This window comes from Canis aureus, chromosome 33, assembly GCF_053574225.1.
Source record: "Canis aureus isolate CA01 chromosome 33, VMU_Caureus_v.1.0, whole genome shotgun sequence".
NCBI classification, from domain to species: domain Eukaryota; kingdom Metazoa; phylum Chordata; class Mammalia; order Carnivora; family Canidae; genus Canis; species Canis aureus.
This window is the reverse complement of record NC_135643.1, coordinates 29,417,083-29,441,543: the sequence shown is the minus strand read 5'-3', so window position 1 is coordinate 29,441,543 and position 24,461 is coordinate 29,417,083. Positions and strand designations below refer to the sequence as shown.

Genomic DNA, 24,461 nt, shown 5'->3' with positions numbered 1-24,461 from the left:
GCATGTGGCTGGCTCAGTGGTTGAGCATCTGCCTTTGGCTCAGGTCATGATCCCAGGGCCCTGGGATCGAGTTCCACATCAGGCTCCCCACAGGGAGCCTGCTTCTCTCTCTGCCTATGTCTTTGACTCTCTCTGTGTGTGTCTCTCATGAATAAATAAATAAAATCTAAATATATAAATAAATAAATAAAGTTTATTTATTTATTTATTTGAGAGAGAGAGGGTTGAGGGGCAGAGGGAGAGGGAGAGAGAGTCTTAAGCAGACTCTGGGCTGAGCACAAAGCTTGATCTCATGACCCTGAGATCACAACCTGAGCTAAAATCAAGAGTTGGTCACTTAACCAACTGCACCACCCAGGTGCCCCAGAGCTCATATACCATCTTAATGGAGGAAAGGGAAAAGAAGAAAGAGTACTTATGACAAAACAAATGACATTTAGGAAAGCTAAATGGGCCCTTAGAATAGATGTCATGTTTGGTAGTTCTGTGACTATGTATGTTCAGGTGATCTTGTATCCAGATAGTAAGAATCAACCTTCCCTGGTTGTGAGGAAGAAAACAGGATTTATGACAGCTGAATTCTTGCTGGGGGAGTGGGTACTCTGCTGTCAGACAGATAAAGGGAGTTAAGGAAGAAAGCCCCTTCCTGACTCTCAAATGCCTACAGCTCAAAATAATTTTTATGCCACAGTGGCATATTCTGGACGCCTTCATCGTTAGAAACGAACTCATTAGAAATAAACTGAAGCCATATCCTAGATCCTTGTCTGCATCTTAGAGCATCACGAAGTTCTAGTATCGGACTCTTGAGTCACTCCTGGGTTTTAAGAAGGGGACAGGATTGTGCACACAGGGTGGGAAGAGGAAGCAAGGAAATGCTTCTGTATAGATCCTGGAGGAGATGCAGAAGGCTTCCATATGATGGTAGTAGATAGGGTGGTAACAGAGAGATTTAACATGTATTTTGAAGTAGAGTCAATAGAGCTTAGAAATAATTTGACATGGGGATGGGCTTGATGAAAAGAGAGGAATTACCCAAGACTCCTAGGTTTCTGGCTTAGGATCATTTTTCTTAGTTTATTTCCTTCAAAGCACCACAATTAAAGCAACTGAAGCCATTATCTTGTTAATATATTTATGTGTTTATTCTGTCCATCTAGAATAATCCTGTCCAATAGAAAAGTAAGGTAAACCACTTATGTAATTTTAAATTTGCTAGTAGCCACATTAAAAAAGAGGTGAAATTAATTTTAATGATTTATTTTGCTTAATTCAATATATCTAGAATATGCCTAGAATATTTTTTCAACAAATAACCAATATAACACTTACAAGAAGTTTTGCAGATTTTTTTTTTTTTGTATTAAGTCATCAAAAGACAGTGTGTATTTTACGCTGAGAGCACATCTCAATTCAGACTACCACATTTTAAGTTCCTAAAAATCACCTGTGGCTAGTGGCTATGTGTCGACAGTGCACATAGTATGAGCCACCGAGGGTGTGTCCATTCAGTCTTGTTCGCTGCTATCTCCTGCAACTGAAACATTCAATGGCACACAGTGAGCATTTGATATATTTTGGATGAACCACTGAGTGCCTGGTTTGGGGGACCCTATTGGAGGCAATCGTTTTGGGGGTGCGGATCAAAGCTTCCATTTTAGACTGATTCAGTTTGAGGTATATATGAGGCCTCTAAGTAGAGAAGTTAAGAAAGGAAGTAGATATTACAGTCTGGACTAAAAACAAAGATCTGGGTGGAGATGTAAATTAAGCACCTTGATGGGTCCTAAATCCAAAGGAATCATTGTGGATTACCTTTGGAAAGAGCATAGAGAACAGAAAGACCCCAAGACTTTACCTTTAGAGATACCAACATTTCAATGTTAAGTGACAGAAGGAAATCAGGGAAGTGTGGTGGTGCCAAGAAGTCAAAAGAGTAAGTGCTTCAAGGACAAAGGAATGGTCTACTGCTGAGAGGTCAGGAATTTAAAAAACAACAACAAAAACAAACCAAAAAAAGGGTAGGATCATCAAGATCTTAACAATGATCCTGCCACACATTCCACAATCATCCCCTCTTTTAAGCCCTCCTTATAATGCTGAGTCAAAGAGAGATTTTTTTTTTTTTTTAATTTTAAGTACAAAGAAATCTGGCCTCCAAAAGGTCAAGAAGCTCAACTACTTTATGTAAGAAACAGATTACGCCCAAGACTCTTGGTCCAGTATTACTTACAGAACATATTTTAAAGCATTGGGAATAACAGGAAACTACAGAGGTTTATAGAAAAAGCGTGACTATCTGTGCCTTTACCAGGACTAAAGGTTTTGAGAATAAATGTACATTTGGCATCATCTTTCATATACGGAACTAGACCAAGATTACATGTTGGGGATTTTTTGCAAGTTTCCTAAGTGCCTTCTGCCCTCCATTTATAATATCTAACATTCTTACCACACTGTTCCTCGTAGGACTCAGTTTCTCAACCTATCTTAGGCAATGCAATAATACCACTTCTGCAGTGTATTAATATAAGTTAAATAGCTTCTTTCAGGAGAAAGATCATCAGCAAACATTTTTCAAGTGTGTTGTTATAGGTAAATTAAGCTTTCTTTTCTGTCTTTCAAAACAAAGAATGAAATGATCTAGGTTAAACTCTATGGCTAAGTCGTTGCATGACCTTGAATAAAACTTCACCTTTCCTGCGCCTCACTGTTCTTATCTCCGGAACAGGGGAGTTAAATCAGAGGCTGTCTAGTTCTCAAAATAACATGACCTAATGTTATAGTTAATTAGGGTTAACTCTGTCCAGATACTGAACTTCTAGTTTGATCGGTGTGCGAAGATCGTTCCAAAGGAAGTCAAGAAACCTATGAATCAATTCTAGGGGCACCACCAGCAACATGGGACATACGGTAATGGCATGATAACTCTCCTGATCATCTCAAGGACTGAACCAGGTAAAGTATGTTTTATAATCTGTATAGTAATTAGGAGTGTAATTACCGTTAAAGTAGATCTTTGAAACCCCGTTATACGTTATCACTCCAACAAGTAGCAGGCTGAGTCCCTGTTACTTAGATGGTTAGGTCTTGTGACTCGTTACTTCTGTGGGTTACAGGTACTGACATAGGCTCAGAGTGAGAAAGGAGACGACTGGAGGGCTGGGTCACCTCCAGAGAGCGCCTATCTGAATATTTACAAGAACATCACGGGATACACCAAAAATAAACAAGAAAGAAAGGGGGAAGGAGGGCAGCCAGCCGGGTGGCTCAGTGGTTGAGCGTCTGCCTTTGGCCCAGGGCGTGGTCCCGGAGACCCGGGATCGAGTCCCACGTGGGGCTCCCTGCATGGAGCCTGCTTCTCCCTCTGCCTCTCTCTGTGTGTCTCTCATGAATAAACAAGTAAAATCTTTTAAAAAGGCCGGGGGGGTGGGGGTGGGGAGGAAAGAATTCTCTGGCAGAAGAGGAAGAGGTGCAAAGGCAAGACCAAGCTAGGGAAATGGAATAAGTAGCAAGGATGGGGGGCGGGGGCGGCGGAGCGGGAAGGGCAGGGCAGGCCCGGGAGCCAGGGCGGCCGGGGGCAAGGGTGGCGGCGAAGGAGCTGCCAGTCCGGCGACTCGCCAAAGCCCGCACCGGGCGGAGGAGGGGACCGGGAGGGTGGGGCTTGCGGAGGGCAAAGGCAAGCCAAGACTTAAAAAGGGAGATGGCCCCAGCTGCTTGAGGCCGCCAGTGACTTCCGAGGCCCAGGGCAAGGGACCCCACGAGAGATCACGGCGGGGAGGCCCGCCGCCAGGCAGCCAGCGGAGCGGGCTCGCGAGGGGGGCACACGCACGCGAGGGAGCGCCCGGGGAGCGCCCGGCCGCCGCGCCACCATGTGCGAGCTGTACAGCAAGCAGGACACCCTGGCGCTGCGGAGGAAGCACATCGGGTGAGGGCTCCAAAGGCGCGGCGCGGCGCGCGGGGGGGCGGGGCGCGAGACGGCGGCGGTGGCCGGTCCTCCCGCCGCACCTGCGCGCGCCCGCCCCGGGGTGAGGTCCCCGCCACCGCCGCACCTGCGCGCGCCCGCCCGGGGCTCCCCGCCGCCCGCCCCCCCGCCGCACCTGCGCGCGCCCGCCCCGGGGTGAGGTCCCCGCCACCGCCGCACCTGCGCGCGCCCGCCCGGGGGTCCCCGCCGCACCTGCGCGCGCGCGCCCGCCCCCGGGGGTCCCCGGCCGCCGCCTGTCCCCGCGCTGCCCGCGCTCCGCAGCCCGCCGAGGGGGCGGAGGGGGCGGGGGGGTGCGGCCGGCGGCTGGAGGGCTTGACCCGCGAGGCTCCCGAGCCGCAGCCCGGGAACTCCACTCCCGGGACGGGCGCTGCGACGGGAGATGGGTAGCTCCCCGCCACGGGCCACCAGCTCGAACGTGTCTCAGAATTTATGGGCTCAAAATAGTTGTCACCGCGGCCGTGAAGCAAACTCATTCTGACAACTTCTGCCTCCAGCGGACCCTTTCTTCCTGCGTGCTTGGTTAGGAGATCGAGGGCTAATCCAGGCGGTGTCCTAGCACAGGATCCCGCAGCCTGTTTCTGGCGGGGTGGAATGCCGCTGTCCCGACGTGCTCGCCCAAGCGGGGCCCCCGCTGCGCTCTGCAGATGCGCTGCTCTCGCCAGTCCGCTTCTGTTTTGCCCGCGTTAGAAGCGTCCAGGACTGGCCGTGAAGGGGGACCTGGCCCCTGGTCCTAGGACGGTGTCTCGTCACCTGTGCGACCTCTGTCCAGTTACTTTAATTTCCCCTTCTGCGGAAGCAGGAGTCACATTCTGCTTCACAGGAGCGAGCCCGTGAGATTATTAATAAGCGTGATCGGGTTTTTAAGAAGGCACGTGTGAGTATGAAAGATGATCGCAGGGTTCACGCGGAATCCACGCTGTCCCGGGCGCACTCGAGACAGGACTGGGGAACGTAGGAAAGAAGAATTGGTGTCCTCTTCTGAGAAGTGCTGGCCGGTTGCTCCTACTCATCTGCTGGTCTCAACCGGGGAGGTTTCTAGATGCCTCTTAGGAGACTGGTTGGAACTCTCAACCCCGCATAGGAAAAGCCCAAAGGGTCCTATTCCTCCCTCATTAGCCAGGCAGCCCGTTACTCTTTTCTGATCACCAGTCTGTTCTGTTTAGTTTTCAGTCCCATGTAGTAGTTAGATTCCAATGCAAATTCAGTGATTTCAGAGAAACTAAACCGAAGCAATTCTGTGAAGGGAGGAGTGGAGCCGTGGACAGCCTGATAGAATTTTACCTGAAGTCTGAGTGGTGAGGTGGAAAGTACCCACAGCAAGGGAAGGTGAAGTCTGCAGTGAACAGCCCACATGCATGACTCAAAGGTTTTCTTTGGCTTTTAACTCACAGGTATATAAACTCACAGCTGGGATTGAACCAATAAGAAATTCTCATTGAATATTAGTTTCATTTTAACTGATGACACTTAAGCTGAGGCAGTTTTAAATTAAGATTACCTATACACAATAATTAAAACAGTTTCTAAAAAGTTGCATATCAGTTTAATATATAAGCATCTGATTACCCTTCAAAATACCTCCAGTGCACGTGCCATTTTCTTTGTGCAGGCAAAGTCACCAAAGTTAAAATAACATATTCCATTTTAGTTTCTACATGTTCAGAGGGTGAACATCAGAAAACTTTGTGATGTTTCTCTGTTGCTAAAATTTATACTCCAGACATTCATCCAAATAACCAAGAATATGGATGACTTTTTATTATGCTCAAAATAATGGATTAAGGGGTAAGAAGAATAGTTGGATTTCATTATTTAAGAATGGTAAATCCATTTGATACAGGACAAGCACCACTTAAAAGACTTAAACCAGTCTCTTGTAAAATCTCTTCTACAGTATTTATTATCAATTTATTTGTACTTAGCTTTCAGTGTTATTCATTTCTTTAATTAGATCAGAAGAGGAGAGAGAGAAAGCAAGCAAGCACTGTCTTGGGTTGTGGTTTGCACAGTCTACTTCCAAATTGTTTGTTTTTTTTCACTTACTAGCTGTGTAATTTTTTTTTAAGATTTTATTTATTTATTCATAGAGTCAGAGAGAGAGAGAGGCAGAGACACAGGCAGAGGGAGAAGCAGGCATCATACAGAGAGCCCGATGTGGGACTCAATCCAGGGTCCCCAGAATCATGCCTTGGGCTGCAGGCGGTGCTAAACCGCTGCGCCACCGGGGCTGCCCTAGCTGTGTGATCTTGAACAAATTTCTTGATTTTTCTGTGCCTCAGTTTCCTCACCTATAAAAATGTGAATAATAGCCCCTACTTCATTTGATATTTGGGAGGATTAAATGAAATACTTGTAATACTTGTTGCTTCCTGACACATAGTAAACTTCAAAAAAAAAAAAAAAGTTAGGTTTTTGGTTTTTCCTTTGTTGTGTTTTGTTTTGTTTTCTGGTAGAATAAAACTTCCCAAAGAAAAATTAGTTATTGATGTGTGTAATTAGAGCTGTCAGAGTTGATCCATGTACCTCTAAACAGAGTTGTCAAATCGTGGCAAACCTAATATAACAAACATATAAACTGTGAGCAATGTCACAAAGGGGGGATTAAAGTAGAAGGTTCCATGCTATTGTGAAATGATAATTTTAAAAAAAATAACGTATGTCACCCAGATTGTGTTTTTCCCTTTCCTTTATGTAATTGAAATTTTCCACTGATCGTGACCTTCAACTGAGAAGGAAAAACACGGAGCAGTCCTTCCAGACCGAAGTGTTTCCTTTCATTATTTCTAGGCCCTCCTGCAAAGTCTTCTTTGCTGCGGATCCCGTCAAAATAGTGCGAGCCCAGCGGCAGTACATGTTTGACGAGCGAGGCGACCAGTACCTGGACTGCATCAACAACGTTGCCCACGGTAAGCGTCCTGGTCCTGTCCCTGCTGTGGAGCGAGGCAGACGCGGCATCACTAAGATGTGCCCCGGGCGGCAGGTGCCTGGGCTCCTGGGGGCGCTGGGGGCGGGGGGGGGGGGGGGGGGGCGCCGCAGTGCTAGCCTGGCAAAGTCACAGCGCACTGTGGCAGGGAAAGCCACTCAGCTTTTTTTCTTTCTTTTTTTTTTTCCTCCCCCTTGCTTCAGAATTCCCCTCACTTCCCATGGAATTTAGAATTGTAATTCCTTTTTTGGGTTTTTGCCTCCTAAATTTTAGTGGGACACTGTCACCCAGAAGTGGTCAAGGCTGCCCTGGAACAGATGGAAGCGCTGAACACAAATTCTCGATTCCTCCATGACAATATTGTTGAGTATGCCAGGCGCCTGTCAGCAACCCTGCCGGAGAAACTCTCCGTTTGCTATTTTACAAACTCGGGGTATGTTTTGAGGTTTCGCACCCGCCCCCATTCCCACCAGTCTGGTTTTTTACCCTCTCACACATAACCTTTCTTTTTTATTCCTGGTGGAGCATATACGGCTAAGGTTTCCAGAGATTCTTGCCCTTTACTAAATGACAACCCGATGGGGCCTGATGGTTCTGTTTCTTTGGCTTTACTTCATGAGCTTGTGGTAGATAAGACCCCCAGCAGTGCGTTCCAGGGTTTCTGACCCAGTCAGTGACACTAACATGTACATGCCACTCAACTTTTTATTACTGAGGCTTCCTTGGTGAAAGATGGGGAAAGCAGACCTGGTATGCCTTCCTATCCCTAAAGGTTAAATCCTTGGGTGGTAACGATGGCAAATATCCAAGCCCGCCGTTCATGTGAGAAAACCTAACCAGTCAAATGACTCTCACCTACTGAGAAGGTAGAGTAAGTAGCTAAAGAGTCAGTGGGCCTGGATAGTTTTTTTATGGCATGAATGAGGGATTTTAGCAAAAAAAGAATCCTACTAAACAAGCCATAACTTTGGTAAAGCTTTTGATTGACTTGCTTCTTAGGCATTCAACATTTCCTCAACACAAATACAAAAAAGGCAAGAGGAAATTCAAAAGAATAGATGTGTTCCAGCCTTTAAATTCTGTAAATCCAAGTTATTATGTATACATTCTGTGGACTATTATGCAGACATTAAAAATATGTTTTTGGAACTACATGTCTAATGACAGGTGAAAAGCTCAAAATGAGATGTTATATTGGGAAGAAAGCTGTACAAACAGCAAAAACTCATATTTTAAAAATTATGTATATGTATAAATGTATTAAAACTATTAGAAATTCTGTAAATGTTCAATTGTATGATACTGTGATTCACTTTTGTCTTCAATGAAATTTTAAACCAAATTTATAAGCAGAAGATTGTCCCTTTTTCGTTGTAAAGAATTAAGGTATTTTAGGATCTAATTTATTGTTCTAAAGCATTTTTGCCTTCAGTACATTAAATATTTGACTTTGATTTCTAAGGAATCCTCTATTGTCAAAGAGTGCTGTCACCAGAGACTGGAGGTGACAGACTTAGGACAGTACAAAGAATAATCTTAAAGTTAAACAGACTTCAGTCTGGATGCTGGCTCTATGTCTTACTAGCTGCGAGAACCTCTGCCTCCTTCACCTCTCTGACGAGGTTTCTTTATCCCTAAAAAGGAGATGGCAACCCTTGCCTTGCAAAGGAGTTACTAGAATAAATGCAAACAAAACACTGAGCATGATGTCTGGCAGATAGTAAACATCCCACAAATGATTGTTTTCTTTTTCTGTGTCTGAGTAGTATATTTAGGCTATCTAAGCCAAATAGAAAAAAATTATGATCTTTATTTTATCGATAAGGAACTGATCGACTATTGGGTCAGTACAACCACAACATAGTTTAGTGGTCAAGTTGATGGGCTCTCCCACTCCCATTCCTCCCTTTGAGATCAGGCTTAATGTGGGCTTCCCAATATTCTCAACGTTAGTCACCTACCGATGTCGCTGCTGAACTGGGCAGAAGTTTGAAATGAGCAGTGAATCCTTTGAATTGGGTTTCTTCTGTGTGTCTCGTTCTTTATTGAAGATATCTGGGAAACTTGTGTTGGAAGGATGAAGTGAGATCACCGAGTGGGCAAGACCAAAGGGGAGAGAGAGGATTCCCCGTACATTTCTGAATGACTGGGATCTTACAACTTTTGTAATTAACATTTTGAAATACTTGAAAGAGTGTATTGAAATATTTTAAAAAAGAACGTATAACCCCTCTCTCTGAGTTGTCTTAACAGATCTGAAGCCAATGACTTAGCGTTACGTTTGGCTCGGCAGTTCAGAGGCCACCAAGATGTGATCACTCTTGACCAGTAAGTTGTAGGTGCAAGACTTCTAAATAAGAAGCTCCTTTAAGAGACAAAATTTTACTGTTCCTGTCCATAGTAATACTACAAGCATATATGGAGGAGGGTGGATACATGGCATGATGATTTTTATTATGTATTAAGGTATCAGGGCCAGCTTAGGCCTGCAAGATACTTAATTCCGTCCAAGTTCCTGCAAATGGAGGGGGCTCTCTTGGATGCTGTGATCATGGCCTTATGGGCTTTGCATGAATCATTAACTGTTTATTGAGCCACTATAATGCATTACTCAATATCTTTCAAAATAAAAATAGAATTGATTTCTTCAGACTCTATACGTTCACATCACTACTGTGATTATCCACTGTAATTAATTTAAAAGATAACAATTTAGAGCAAATTTTAAAGAAAATAAGAAACCAAGTACTTTCTCCTTAGTTTATGACTATTATCAGCCATTATTTAATCTCATCTCTTTAACATGAATTTATTACATTTAAAATAAATTCATTTTCTTTTCATTTGTTTTCTACCTCTCTACCCTCCTAATCTCAGTCACAGAGAATTAAATTGAACACAAACCTCATTTCTTGCCATTAAATAGGCTTCTCTTGTGTTATGCGTTGGACCATATGTTCATTTTCTATTGCTGCTATGAGAAATTAACCACAAACGTAGTGACTTAAGCAACATGAATTTATTCTCTCATGGTTCTGGAGGTCAGAAATCCAAAATGGGTCTCCCTGGACCAAAATCAAGGTGTCAACAGGACTGTGTGCTCCTTCTGGAAGCTCCTTCTGTTTTCTTGCCTTGCCCACCTTTTAGAGGCTGCCTGCCTTCCTTGCTCGGGAGCCCTCCTCTCATCTTCAGAGCCAGCCATTCCACCACTGCCCCCAGCCTCACCTCACTTCCTCTGCCTCTGTCCACCATCCCCTTGCCTCCTCCTTTCGCTTGTAAAGACTCTTGTGATTCCACTGGACCCTCCAGGATTGCCTCTCCATCTCAAGATTCTGAATTTACTCACATCTGTGAGGGCCCTTTGGCCATGTAACATATTCCTAGGTTCCTAGGACTAGAATGTGGGCATCTTGAGAGGGGGTGCATTGTTCTGCCTACCATAGTTCATTTTTTTGTTTCTCTTTTATTCCCGTTTCCCCCCCTCACCTACAAACAACTGTTCTAATCTGTTAGATGTACATCTTTTATTTTTGTATTCCTTTTTTTTAAAGATTTCATTTATTTATTTGAGAGAGAGCATGGGGGGCAGGGGTAGAGGGAGAAGCAGACTCCCTGCCAAGCAGGGAGCCTGATGCGGGGCTGGATTCCAGGACCCTTGGATCATCACTTGAGCCAAAGGCAGACACTTTTTTTAACTGACTGAGCCACCCAGGTTCCCTATTTTTGTATTTTTATTAATATATATTATGTGAATCTGTTTTAATTTTACAAAAACTGCTATAAATCTCTTTCTGTTTTGAACTCTTTTCCCTCGGCACTGTTTCAAGTCTGTATTACTGGATGTACATCTAGTCTCTTAATTCAGTGTTGTCTGGTAGAAATATAGTATGAGCCACATAGGGCATTTAAAATTTCCTATTAGTCAATATATTCAAAATATCACTTCAACAGTTAATATAAAATATATTGAGTTTTTCTTTTTTTTTTTTTTATTAAATCTCCAAAATCCAATGTGTGTCCTACACTTACCATGTGTGGGCAGTAGCTGCCATAGGGGACAGTGCAGCTCAAACTCCTGCCTCATCCTCCCCACAGAGGAGGCTACTGTCACTCTCCTTTTCTCCTCACTTCTGGAAGTGACTCTCATTGAGCATCCTTGTACGTGTGACCTTATGGACCTTTTAAGAAGGTCTTAGGGATAAACACCCAGAAACAGGATTGCCAGCCCCTAGGGGTCCCAGAAACATTGTTAATTTGACTAACTACTGCCAGATTAGTCTCCAGAACGGTTGCATGAAAGGTCCCATTTTCCCCTATTCTCACCAAAACCTTATAGTACCCTGCTTTCTCATTTTTTTCTAACTTCTGCCAGTCCAATAACTAAAATGGTATCAATGTTGTTTTAATGTGCAGTTTCCTAATTATGGGTTTGAGTATCTCTTCAGATACATGCATTTGTGATTTCTCTTCTGAGAAGTACCTGTTCATATTCTTTGCCCATTTTTCTTTTGGGATTCCCATCTGTTTCTTGTTGGTTTGTGTTTGCTGATATAGTCTAGATCAAAAGATTTCAACCTTGACTGTGTCTTAAAATTACCTGGGAAAAAATTTCCCTAAATGCCAATGCCCAGGTCCCACACCAGACCAATTAAAGAAAATCAGAAGTGGATTCCAGGAAACACTATATATTCTTAAATTTCCCAGGTGTTTCTACCATGTGGGCAGAGTTGAAGACCACCAGTGTGAATGAGCATTTTACTTTGAAACATTTCAGAATCTTTTCCCACACTATCATGTGTCTTTTAGCTTTGTCCATGGTATCTTTCAACAGAAATCTTTCATTTTGATCAGATCAAATAAATAAAATTTTCATCATACGGTTTATGTGTTCTAAGTTTTGTTAATATCTCTCCCCCTACACCTCCCACATCCCCAGAGCACAAAGATATTCTTTTTCATTTTCTTCTACTGCCTCGTATGAAATCTACCCCTGTGTTACATTTATGTGTGGGTGTGTCTCTGATTTGACCTTCTGTCCCAGTCTCCAGTTTGTTCTCATTTGGATGCATGCTAACTTTATTACTGTGGCTTTGTAGCATGCTTTAATCTTGCTAAGGGAAGTCCTCTCTCTTTATCTATTCATGGGCTTTTTAAAAATTTCTTTTCCAGATCTCCCAATTATGCCTCTGTGCAAGAAACAGAAAAGGGAATATTATAACCACCTATATTTTAAGCAAGAGAAAAGACTCTCACAGCCACTTGGCCATCTCTCAATCATAGGTCTTCCTGAAGAGACCTCCTGCTCTTACCAACTTGTGTTTGCCCAGCATATGCAATCAGACATCCCATAGAAACCATTCCAGACAGAAACACAGCCCATTCTGTGATGTAAAGTTGTTTTTAGAATTTACTAGAATGTAACTGTCAAATAAATTTAAAGGATACATACTTTTCAAGTTTTTCATGAAGCTATAGAAAACAATTTTTACATTTAGACAACCTAATTTAGCACACCTAATATCATCCTAAGAAATTAAGTTTTCTTTGCCTGCTTAAAAAAATTGTCTATGAGGATACATACTTGGTTTCCTATGTGTTTTATTACATGAACAAAGAGAACTGGACAAATTAAATGGCCAATCTTGCCATGAAGAATTAGATCCTGTATAGTTCTATCTGGCACTAAGGTTGAGATTTTCCCTTGGTGACGTACAATGCTATTTTTCATATACTACAAAAACTTCCTTCTCTGAGTGATTTTAGTTACTGTTCTTTTTCTTTCAGTGCTTACCATGGTCACTTATCATCTTTAATTGAGATCAGCCCATATAAATTCCGAAAGGGCAAAGATGTCAAGAAAGAATTTGTACATGTGGTAAGTATCTTAGAATCCAAAAATCAGAAAGTTAGTACTGGAAGAATGCCTAAGGACAATCCAGCCTGATCCTTCCATCAAAATGAAGCTATGAAAAAAGAAACTAAGATCAAGAGCATTTATGTGACTTACTAAAGTCAAAAGGCCAGTTAATGACAGGATATGGTTTAAAATCCATTGATGAGCATCACAATCAGCAAATTAGCATAGTGGTAGTGAAAGCTATTATTCATTGCTATCATTTTATTTTCCTCACCTTTTGGTCTTCAAGTTTTCTGTCACTGATGCCAGCTTGAAATTTGGAGTTAAATCTAACATGTATGAATGTCCTAAACTGCTCTATGCTAAATTGTTATATAGAGTTATGAAATAAAATGAAAAGTAAAAAAAAAATAAAGAAACCAATCAAGTCATTGTTGAAACATAAAAACTCATTTGGTTTAATTAAGGATCAGTAGTCTTTCATAAGAGAATTGTCAGTTCTTTCTTCCAAAATGTTAAGACTTGGCATCAGTGCTAAAGCATTCTAGTTTTTGGATGATTGCAGTTTGCCATATAGTCGGTAAGTGTTGGTTTATTTTCAATATAGAATAGTTAATAAAATTTTCATCCATTGAAATTTTCAAATACAGCAATCACACTTGTTGATTTGAATGTGTTCTTTATTTGAATAGGGATGCAGTCTTGACTTACAAGGGTCTAGGAGCAAATCCAAGCTCCTGTTCACAATACAAAGACCTCAGCTTTCACAGAATTCAGGAATGTTAAGGAAAAAGAACAAAAGAACCTAGAGTCACTTAAGTCCACATAGTTACCTTTCTAAATGCTCTTGTGGGGAAGTGCCTTTTTGCAATAGCTCATCTGTCCAAGACGTGAATCTTAAGAAACTCTACCATTTGGTTTTCAGGCACCAGCTCCAGATACTTACAGAGGAAAATACAGAGAAGACCATGCAGACCCAGCCAATGCTTATGCAGATGAAGTGAAGGAAATTATTGAAAAAGCTCATAACAGTGGAAGGAAGGTTTGTATTTATAGTTTTGAAAACAGCTTAACATCTTTTATGAAGTGGACTGAAATCACTGTGACACACTGGAAAGGTGGAAAAGGATTAGATCTCAATTCCCTTTCTATTTTTCTCCACTTACATTTCATTCAGCTCATGTTTCAAAAAGTGCATTATTATGATCATCCTCTAAGATTATCTATTTTTATTTATTCTGGAAATGCAATCACTATGCCTGTTCCAGGACTGGTGGACTAATTCTCACTTTCCCAGTGGGATGCCGACTCTTGTCCAAAGGGCTAGAGGGAGAGAGGATTAGGAAAGGTGATAGGCCATGGACAGACTCTTCCAAATGAAAGTAGCATGGGGGGCTGAAATAGGAAGAAGGGGAAGAGGCATAGTGGCCTTGGGGCCTCTGAACCAATGAGGGTTCCTAGGCCCAGGAAGCCTTGGTGCTTCCCTTGAACTGGTACAACTTTCCTGAAGCTGCAGACCCTGGGTTAACAAAGGCAAAACAAATGTTTCTCCAATCTGAGCCTGAGCTTCAAAGACAGAACCAGAATCGTCTGGTAAGAAAAAGAGTTTCCGTTTTCTCAGTCTTCACCCTACTCAGCCCATTTGGGAGTTATTTATGTGGAGTTTTAAAGTGATTTGATATATGCTTTGCCTTTAAAATGGCTTATGGCATCAACATGGCAATACAAAAATCTTAATTGAGATAAAAAATGAAGACTTTGCTTTTTCCAATTCAAATATATTTATCTTAGTGACTAGAGAGTCATTTGTATTTAACGGTTTTCTTCCCATCCAATTCATTGTTTGTAGCTGCGCAACTAGTCCCAAGTGCTACCTGTTATGGGGAGCTCTATATGCTTTTCTTTTTCAAGGGTAGTCTGTATTTTCTTACACAACGGTAAAGAGTGCTTCTAGAAAAAAAATTCACATTACCCGGATCACGTGGTATTTTTGCTGCTAGAAGGTTCGGATAACTTTTTCAATTACATTAACATTCAGTAGTTACTGACTTGATGCTGTTCTGTTAACAATGCTGAAAGCAATGAGCAAATAGAAGATGGAGGCTTCAGAATATTAGATGTGCTTGCAAAGTCAGGGGATTTTAGAGTAGCAAACTCTTAAGTCCAATGGCTTTGTTTTATAGCTAATAAATGAAATATTTAAAAGTGAAGAACTTAAGCCAAGGTAATATAGTTACTGGATGTAGTCTGGACTAGAGCCTTGGTTCTGTTGACTCCATATCTCATCCTCTGCCTATGCTTTCTCTTCTTGATTCAATGGTACCTATTTTCTACTCCTCCTTTCTTCCTCTCTAGAGCATTTCCTTTGTAATTCCTCTTGTGAATTGCCTGATTCCACTGAGTTAAGCCCGGTTCAGGGTAAGAACTAGAAATATAGCATAGTAACTAAAGTGTGTGGCCAGAAGTCACCCTGGACTTTCCTGAGAGCAAATTCCAGGCTCAGGCAGTCCTCCTTCACCAAGCTGAGGAAACAGGCACCACGATAATGGGTTTAGAACCTGGGTAATTTTTTTAGAAATTCGTATCAAAGACTGCTCGAAACATCATTCTTGTTCAGTTGATCCTAAGGAAAACACTGCATTTAATTTTTTTTAAGATTTATTTATTTATTTATTCATGATAGACATAGAGAGAGAGAGAGAGGCAGAGACACAGGAGGAGGGAGAAGCAGGCTCCATGCCAGGAGCCCAATGTGGGACTCAATCCCGGGACTCCAGGATCGCGCCCTGGGCCAAAGGCAGGCGCTAAACCGCTGAGCCACCCAGGGATCCCCTGCATTTAATTTAATAATGGAGAACTGGAGGTTGCCCTTCCTCCATTTCTCATGGTAGTTCCACTGGTACTCTAGAATTTTAGAAACAGGTGCTTCAGATCAGTTGCTTCTCCAATGCGAACATCTTTTCTTTTTGTCATCAAGTGGCCTATTTGCTACTTGACATAGGTCCATTCCCAACCATTTTGAAAATTACCTGCTCTGTTAAGAAGTCCTCTTTTTTAGGGGGTTCAAGGGGGACCTAATGGACTTTGACGCCGTCTTCTCTTGTATAGATTGCTGCCTTTATTGCTGAATCCATGCAGAGTTGTGGCGGACAAATAATTCCTCCAGCAGGCTACTTCCAGAAAGTGGCAGAGTATGTACTTGACCTGGGCATTCTTTGTCAAACTGAAGGCTCTGTGACAGTTCTGAGAGGCCATATTGGTTAAAATATTGAAATACTTCCAGACTAGCTGGTCAATAGCCACTTCGGCATGCCTGCCACACCAGGACTCCCCAGAACCCCTCTACCTTCCCAAGATCCAGCAAATAAAGGGATAAAGGGTTTACACCGGTCCAGCAGGGGGAGCCTCCGGGGCTGGGCTCCGGTCCCCAGCCTGGCCTCCTCCCTGGCTGGTGCCCATGCCTTACCAATTAGTAAAACTTTGAAGATTAACCCTGCTAAACACTACTTCTTGTTCACTTCTCTCTCTTCCCACTTAAAATACCACAGTATAGCTTACTTGAAGCAGCACAAACCTAAATAATAAGAATGTGTCTACTCTGGAAATTATGTGATTATATTTCAAAGTCAGTGACATCATGGAGATGTCACTGGGGATTTGAGCACGGAGATGTTTTTGACAACGATTCCAGACCTCAAGTTAACATTTTCTTAGGCCCTCCATAATCGGTATCTTTGTGGGTGGGTTTGGGGATTCTCGATGACTTGAAAACATTAGATTTCCCTTTTGCTTTGCAGATATGTACACAGAGCAGGAGGTGTGTTTATTGCTGATGAAGTTCAGGTGGGCTTTGGCCGAGTTGGGAAACATTTCTGGAGCTTCCAAATGCAGGGCGAAGACTTTGTTCCGGACATCGTCACAATGGGGAAACCAATGGGCAATGGCCACCCAATGGCATGCGTGGTAACAACCAAAGAAATCGCAGAAGCCTTCAGCAGTTCTGGGATGGAATACTTCAATACGGTAAATTTTGGCCTCCCGGTTTGTGCTAAGAGGGGAAAATATTGTGTGTTCTTATACTTCTTGCCAATGTAGTAAAAAATAAAGTTTAGTATTGCCAGCTAACTACCCCAGGACCCTAGCCAAACTTTTATCTAACTATATTTCATTCTCTGGCATAATTCTTGTATTTTTCCTTGTGTATCTTTCCCCTTTCTAAAATGATTAATTGTTCCAGTGATAAATGGTTGCCTTGCTAAACTCTAGAGATTATGATGTTTCGTTCACAGGTGGTATGATCTTCTTTATTTTGTATCACATTTAAATTCCCCAAACATTTCTAAAGTGTTTAGATGATACAGTACTATAAATGTTATATGGCTGTCACAGGAGATACTAAAGTTTCTATCTTTGGGAAATTTTATTTCCTTGGTTTTACCCCCCAAAAGTCATGAACTTTAAGCTTGGAAAAATTATTATAGTTTGTGCCATATGTGTAATAGGACTTGTGACAATGAAAAGTAAGATTCAAATCTAAGGACATAAATTATTGAGAGAAAATGCCATCGCTTAGCTGTTTTTACACAAGTGTTCAGAGGTAGAACCCTTATCCCCCTCAGTGAACCACACTCTGAAATTCTTAGTTCCCAGTGCAATGTCTGGTTTTTGTTTAGATGAACTAATAAATTCCCTGATAGTCCTTCATACCAATTATGCAGCATGGAGAATAAAATTTGGAATTAATTTTCACTCAGTCGTAAACAAATAGAATCACACTATATTCCAAATCTAAAAAGTTTACATCGCAAGAGAAAAATTCACTGAAATTATATCTTTACCTGCTTATGTATGAGCCAATTTCTCGTAGATGAAGCAATACCAATAATTCAACCATTGTGGATTCTTTTAAATCTTTTTTCTGCAGTATGGAGGAAATCCAGTATCTTCTGCTATTGGTTTGGCTGTCCTGAATGTAATTGAAAATGAAGACCTTCAAGGAAATGCCACTAGAGTGGGGGATTATCTTACTGAGTTACTCAATAAACAGAAGGCTAAACACACTTTGATAGGAGACATCAGGTACGTTTATTATGAAATTGTCGTGTGGCTATTCATTTTTCCAAATGAAAATAGCTTAAACTTTATCTTATAAATTTAAAATAAATTACATAAAACTAAATCTAGAAAACACTAAAAAATATTTTTAAAAACCTCATTCTTAATTTAGAACCCTGATATAAAAATTAACCACTGTTAACCACTGTGTATATCGTTCCCAACTTTTATACTTTAAAAAATAAATAAAGCCAGTATAACTTTAGCCCCTAAGAGATGAGAAGAAGTAACTTAAAGTAACTCTAAAAGATTTATTAAAAATTATTAAAATTACATCCTGGAAAACTTGGTATTTTTCATATATATAAACATTGAACATTTATCATCATTACTGTCCTGAGAAACTAGCATAAGAAGGTTGTTTCTTAAGACTTTTTCTTTTATAATTAAGTAAAGAAAAAAAACTGGGTGACAAAACCAAGTTGATTTCAAAAACTGGAAAGACCTGTGGCACTGGATTGATATCTTGGATTAGTTAGAATCAATAACAGGTTACCCCTACAGGGAATTATATCCAGCTTCAAATTAAACTGAAGTTTGGGGACAGTGGTAATATTTTATGACAATGCAGTATCTGATAGAGCATCTGTCATGTTTTCTCTCTTTACCTTCCTCAGGGGCATCGGCCTGTTTATCGGAATTGACTTGGTGAAGGACCGGCAGGAAAGGACCCCCGCCACAGATGAAGCTCAACATGTCATCTACAAGTAAGAGCACCCCGACACCCGACTGGTCTCCCGCCTTGACACCTGTCCCCTCTCCCCCCCCCGTACCCCCCCATAACTTGAAATCTTCTTTTACTTCCCCCCACATCTCCAAATAAGGGAAGTTTGAGACGCATGCAGTTGATAAATGTGGGCTGCTTGCATGAGAATACTGAGCTGCTCTGTGTTCACATCATTCTTAAATAACCTGTTACTAGTTGTATGCACTCACGCATATTTCCTGCGCTAATTAGGATGAAAGAAAAGCGAGTCCTTCTCAGTGCCGACGGACCTCATAGAAATGTGCTTAAAATAAAACCACCTATGTGCTTCACGGAAGAAGATGCGAAATTTATGGTGGACCAACTCGATGAGATCCTAACAGGTCTGTTCACTGACATTTAGGATGCCACCTTGTCCCACACTGGGTCATACAGAACGTGCGTGGGGTTTTTCACAACAGAAGTGAAAGAGATTGGAAATGAATGTGCAACTTTGTATGTAGAACTAGAAAAAGGTAGCTGAAAAGGTAATAACTATGTAGACTCTTCATTAAATCTAAATTTTCTGCCCAGGCTCCCACAGCTCCAGCTCTGGGTTTTTAAGGACCTGAAGACAACTTTATTTTTCTCTACTTTCACTTTTTAAAAAAGCTGCAGGTCTGCCTTACACTGAGCACCACAGATGCTGCAGTGTACAGTGTGTTAGCATTTTGCCTTGGAAATGTGAGAAACATTAATAATAAAAATTATAGGTTACAGGTTAACAATCATTTGCTATATGCTGAATTGCTTGACTTGTGTATTTCACTTACTACATTAACTCTTGAGGCTTTCTGTTTGCCATTCAGAATTAGCCTTGTCATAGGAATTTATCTTTTGCTTACTACCTGTATTATATACTTAAGTTCATTTGTTTTTCTGTTATGAACATAAATTGAGCTTAAAAAGTGAACTAGCAATGTAAAACCATGTTGGAAAACGTAACGTACTGTCAAATGTTAGAACATTTTTTATTTTGCTTTAGTTATATTTTCAAGATTCAACTTCTCTGCTCCCTTCTCAGACTTTTGGGGTTAGGGCAAGGCCGATAAGCCAGGAATTGATATATCATACAAAATAGATTGTCAGTGTTGGAAAACTTGAGAGCCAGCCCAAGTTATCTTTAATATGGTCACTGTCTTTGAACCAAGAGTACTCTCACACCCACACTTGGCAAGCATTCTTCACACACCTGCGTGAAGGGCCAGGTGGAAAGAAGAGTATAGGATGGGGCAAGTCTGTACCCTTGCTTCAGAGTCATCTCAGAGATTGAGCATTAATAACAGTGAGGTGAAGAACTTACTTTGAATAAAGTGAATGGGGCATACCTAACACAGGTTTAGTGTCGCTTGTAAATGATAATGATGAAATGCTACAAATGAAAGTTTAAAAGCAGCAATTCTAATAGTGACATGTTTCAAACACAGTACATTTACTTCTCAGTTCTTCATTAAAGGTATTTTTATTTTTAAAAAAGTATTTTTATAGACAGCAAAAAGTTTTTTTTTTTTTAAGATTTTTATGTTATCCTGTCTTCTCTATTGTATCTTCTTTGATGTAGTTTTAGAAGAAGCCATCGGAGCCAAAAGTGAGAGTGTAATCTCTGAGAATACTCCATGCAGAGCAAAGGTAAGAAAGAGTCTGCTACTCTATTTTTAGGGGAAAATTTTAAAACTTTGGAAAATTAAAAGTAATGCAAAGTTTTAAAAAATTGTACAATAACCTTTAGAATAGAATCCACCTTTGCTAGGGTTGGCTTGCTGTTGCAATTTTGAGTGCACGATTACATTCCAAAACAAGTGTCATACCACTTGAAAGAAATAAAGCAGGAGCACCTGGGTGGCTCAGTCGGTTAAGCATGTGCCTTCAGCTCAGGTCATGATCCTGGGGCCCTGGGATGGAGCCCCACATCAGGCTCCCTGCTCAATGGGGAGTCTGCTTCTCCCTCTCCTCCCCACTGGTGCTCTCTGTCACTATCTCTGTCTTTCTCTCTCAAATAAATAAAATCTTTAAAAAAAAAAAAAAGGAAAGAAAAAGGAAAAAAAGAAATAAAGTCAAAGAGCCGTTCTTACAGGATTATACCCATAACCAAAAAAATCCCTCATGCCTGCTAAGGGAACCAGCAAAATATAGAAAGAAATGATGACAAATGTCCTAAGCTCCTTCCTGTTTGTCTGAGGGCCACCTGACACCTACACATCACTCTTTAAAATCAGCAGAAGCATTGGCAGTGAGGCTCCAAAATGCCGGGGTTTGGTCCTGAAGTGAACTAAAGCATAAACCTCGACTGGCAGCTGGGGCCTGGGAACCCTCTGGCACCAAGTGGCCTAGTTTCTGCATTTGATGTGCTTCCAGCAGAGGGCCTTTCCATTCTCTCCCCGAGCTGCCCAGGGTGTGAGAAAGAGCTCCCCGGCTCAGAAAACAGAAAGGCGAAAACTTGAGAGGCTCTGTTGCATAATTTGCTATTTGTTTATGACTTCGATGCATAAAGGAACACTCAGTGCCTCGAGTCGGCCTGCACGTACAGTGCAGTCAGCAAAGTCCTTTTTCTGGTGGAAAAACATTAGGCCCTTTGAATGAGAGCAAATGATTTGCTAACAGGATTGTTTCTGTCTCTTGGTGGAACACACACCAGTTGTAGAAATCAATTCTTATCTGAGCATGAGAGTCGCTTATCAAGCCCAGGACAGAATCGTAGCTGAGAACTAAGCAAGCATTGAAAAGAAGCTTACGAAAAAGGGAGTTCACCATGGGAAATCGCACATTGGAGTTAGCACACATGTTCCTGAAATTTTGGCTCGGAGTCCCACATTTTATGTTGACATGACATTTCAGATGTCTGTGGAAGAGACTCAGCAGGGTAAGGGGGAGGAACGAGCAGGGCTGCAGTGTTGTGTGGTGCTATGTTTGCCCGCTGCCTGCTGAGTCAGCTGTGCAGAGGCTGGGCAGGTCAGAAGTGCCGGGCCTGCTGGAGTCTGTGTGCCTGTCTTACAGATGCCTAACGAAGCACACTCGGAATTGCTTGGTGAGGGCGCCTCGGACCCCAGAGAAAATCCCGGCCAAAAGAGAAATGGACTGTGCACAGATAAACATTCCCTGCTCAGTAAGAGGCTCAAGACATGAGAGATTAGCATTTTAAAGCAGGATGAGTGTCCAGGGTTATAGAGAATCAATGGAAGTGTGTCTTCTGTTAGTAGCTGGATCCTACCCTCCAATAGTAAAATTTGCATTCCATTTAGATGTGTAAATAAAAAGATAAGGGAGTAGAAAGAATAAGCCAAGTGGTAATCAACCCATGTCAAGATGATTAGTTCAGCCTCTTGCCTGTTAATTCCTTACTTGAGGTTTCTGAAAGTACTTTATTTATTCTACTAAACTTATGCTTCAGACTGAAAATTTGGGTTGGCAGTTTTACTACTCGTGTATTAATGTTTGAAATGAGAGAGCAAAGTACAATAGGTTCCTAAACTTTGGATACTTAGTGCCTTAAAAGATGAATGAATCATTATTGATGTAATTTATGTGTATATTTTGGGCTATAATAGAAGATGAGGTAAACCAAAAAATGTTTACTAGGAAAGTGTACCCTTCTTTTGAAGAGAATATTAGGGGTAGTAAAATCAAAGCTATTTGGAAAAAAATCACATACAGCAAATGTTAGGAAGTTAGTGGAGAAATCGGACCTCTGGCTACGGACGAGGTTGGTCATGATCCTGTGGAGTCATGGTCAGGTCCTGCCAGCAGGAAGGAGGATGAGGAGTAAACCCAGCAACACTCACGCAGACATAGCTGGCACAGCAGCAGTAGCCAAAGCGCTGTGTTCAGTCAGGAGACCTCGGCTCTGTCAACGTCAGATTATGTCACGTTGGCAAGTCACTTAGCTGTCAGGTAAGAAGTTAACCGGTCATCTTCCTTTCTCATCAGATTTATCAGTACCCAACACACCCCCACATGAGAGTGGGAGCACACACACACATTTTTAATAAGACATTGGCCAAGGGAAATGAGGAAATCTGGAACCTCAAGAGTCTCTCTGTAACATGCTGGGACCACGAGACATTCACTTGGAAGCCAATGAACTGCAAGAAATTTGTTTTCATATTGACTGTGCATTCTCTCTGTCTTGCCATCCTAAGACTTGTTAAACTTTGCATTTTGGTTTTTGTTCCTACTGGAGAGTGAATAATTTTGCTGTCTGTTTCATGGCAGCTGAGAGGGATGTTGAGAGGAAAATGATTGTAAAATCCTCCTTTCTGAGTTTGTCATTAATTAAAATGCTATTTTAAAAAGCAAGGTCTCATTATTAAATACTTTTTCCTCCAAAAAAAATATAACCGACTCTATGGATTCTGGCTAGATAACACTGAGATTGGTCCCCAGGAGCTGGCAAAAACTAGGGGTTTAGAGGTCTCTGTGGCTGGCTTCTATGGAACAAGTAATTGGATCTTTCACAACACAGATCAACACCCCTTTGAGCACCACCTGTGGGCATGTGCAGACAGTAATTGTCCTCTTCATTTTGGAGTGGGTATTCAACAGAGGAAGGAGAAAATAACCCTGTGTTACACGTTTTCCAAGTACAAAATAATAGAAAATTAAGACTTTATTCTTTGATATACTGCACTCTTCTTCATTGCCTATAAGTTAGGTTTCCTTGATAAGAGGAGAGATCTAGAAGTAAGTGACACCTTCCTGAATGCAACAGAGACTCCCTGTGTGTGAGGCTCCTGGTAACTGCCTCATTTCTATGACATCACAACTGAGGTTGTGTCCATTCGGGTCCCCTGGGTCTCTAGATCAAGTCCCAAGACAGATCCAAAACCAAGATAGTTGGACATACAAGTAATAGTTTAGGGGTAATGCCTGTGAAAGATAAAGGAGCAGAGAAGCAGGAGTCGTCAGGAAAAGCTTTTGGGCCTGACATGTATGAAAAGAGAAGAACCAGAGTGGAGATTTGAGTAGGAAGAGCCCCAGCCAGAGAACAAGAAAGCTCTGAGAAAAGTCTCTGCCAGCACACTGGGGACACAGGCTCTCAGATTGCACATAAAGAACCGCGGGCAGAGATAACAGGGCCCTAGATAGCTCTACAGGCTTCCCTCACTGACCAGGAGCTCCAGGAAGCACATATCCGGCTTGAATGGTGCTGTGGATCTTGAAGATGCTGGAGCTGGAGGCCGTCAGCTGACTGCTCTCTCACCACAGGCTCCCTGTTGAAGGGAGAGCTGAGCAGCACACCCCCGTGGCTGCCATGGTCTGCCCCTTGTGCCACATACATCCACTTCCCCATACGTTTGGGAAGTAGGCCTTCAATGGTTCCTGTGCATCTCTCTTCCTCAGGGGAGACTCAGAAGAGTGAGCTTAGTGGAGCAAACTACAACTCCTGTAACTACAAATAGTTTTAGGGCCACTACTGGTACTCATTATTTTCCTTCTCCACTACTGAAATTCCACTCACCCTCGGCCATCACTTCTGGATGTCCTAGAGTCGTGTGTCCCAGGCCCTCATTCCTAAGGCGTGTGAGCCTCTGGAAACTATGTCTTCTCCAGGCCATGGCTGAGGGACTGTCCATTCACAGTTACAATTAGGCAAGGAGTACCAAAGAGACATAAGGGTTTCACAGGTATCCTGCCTCCCGCACTGTGGAACAAAAGCCCTACCTCCTTCTGGAGATCAAAGTCAATTAACCCTGCCCATATGGTGACTCCAACTGCCTAGCTGCAAGGAGTCCAAGGTGCTCATAGGTAGCTTATAGGTTAGCAAGACTCCTTCTTTGGGGACCAGAGCCTCCAACCCTACAGATCCCAAAGCTGTAGGGATAGGAAAAACAGAATTCTC

The 24,461-nt window shown here is 42.1% G+C and overlaps 1 protein-coding gene across 5 annotated transcripts; it reads left to right on the top strand.

Moving 5' to 3' along the window:
- Positions 1 to 2,939: 2,939 nt before the first annotated feature.
- On the top strand, positions 2,940 to 22,914 carry ETNPPL (ethanolamine-phosphate phospho-lyase). 5 transcript variants are annotated; one of them, XM_077882262.1, is made up of 13 exons: positions 2,940 to 2,958; positions 6,773 to 6,891; positions 7,182 to 7,341; positions 9,150 to 9,236; positions 12,693 to 12,783; positions 13,691 to 13,807; positions 15,874 to 15,956; positions 16,563 to 16,788; positions 17,690 to 17,844; positions 18,498 to 18,587; positions 18,839 to 18,969; positions 20,187 to 20,254; positions 21,620 to 22,914. In XM_077882262.1, exons 2-13 carry the CDS (start codon positions 6,837 to 6,839, stop codon positions 21,746 to 21,748), a joined length of 1,392 nt encoding a protein of 463 aa, XP_077738388.1. In that variant the 5' UTR covers positions 2,940 to 2,958; positions 6,773 to 6,836; the 3' UTR covers positions 21,749 to 22,914. The 5 variants fall into 5 exon arrangements, with proteins under 5 accessions (XP_077738388.1, XP_077738386.1, XP_077738387.1 ...); XM_077882260.1 differs by lacking the exon at positions 2,940 to 2,958 and adding an exon at positions 3,704 to 3,928 and having other exon boundaries at positions 9,162 to 9,236; XM_077882264.1 differs by lacking the exon at positions 2,940 to 2,958 and adding an exon at positions 3,706 to 3,928.
- Positions 22,915 to 24,461: the final 1,547 nt, after the last annotated feature.

Coding starts and splice junctions, on each gene's coding strand:
- ETNPPL (XM_077882264.1), top strand. CDS start 3,873: ATGTGCGAGCTGTACAGCAAGCAGGACACCCTGGCGCTGCGGAGGAAG. Junction 3,929..6,772: donor CTGCGGAGGAAGCACATCGG/GTGAGGGCTCCA, acceptor CATTATTTCTAG/GCCCTCCTGCAAAGTCTTCT. Junction 16,789..17,689: donor GGATGGAATACTTCAATACG/GTAAATTTTGGC, acceptor TTTTTTCTGCAG/TATGGAGGAAATCCAGTATC.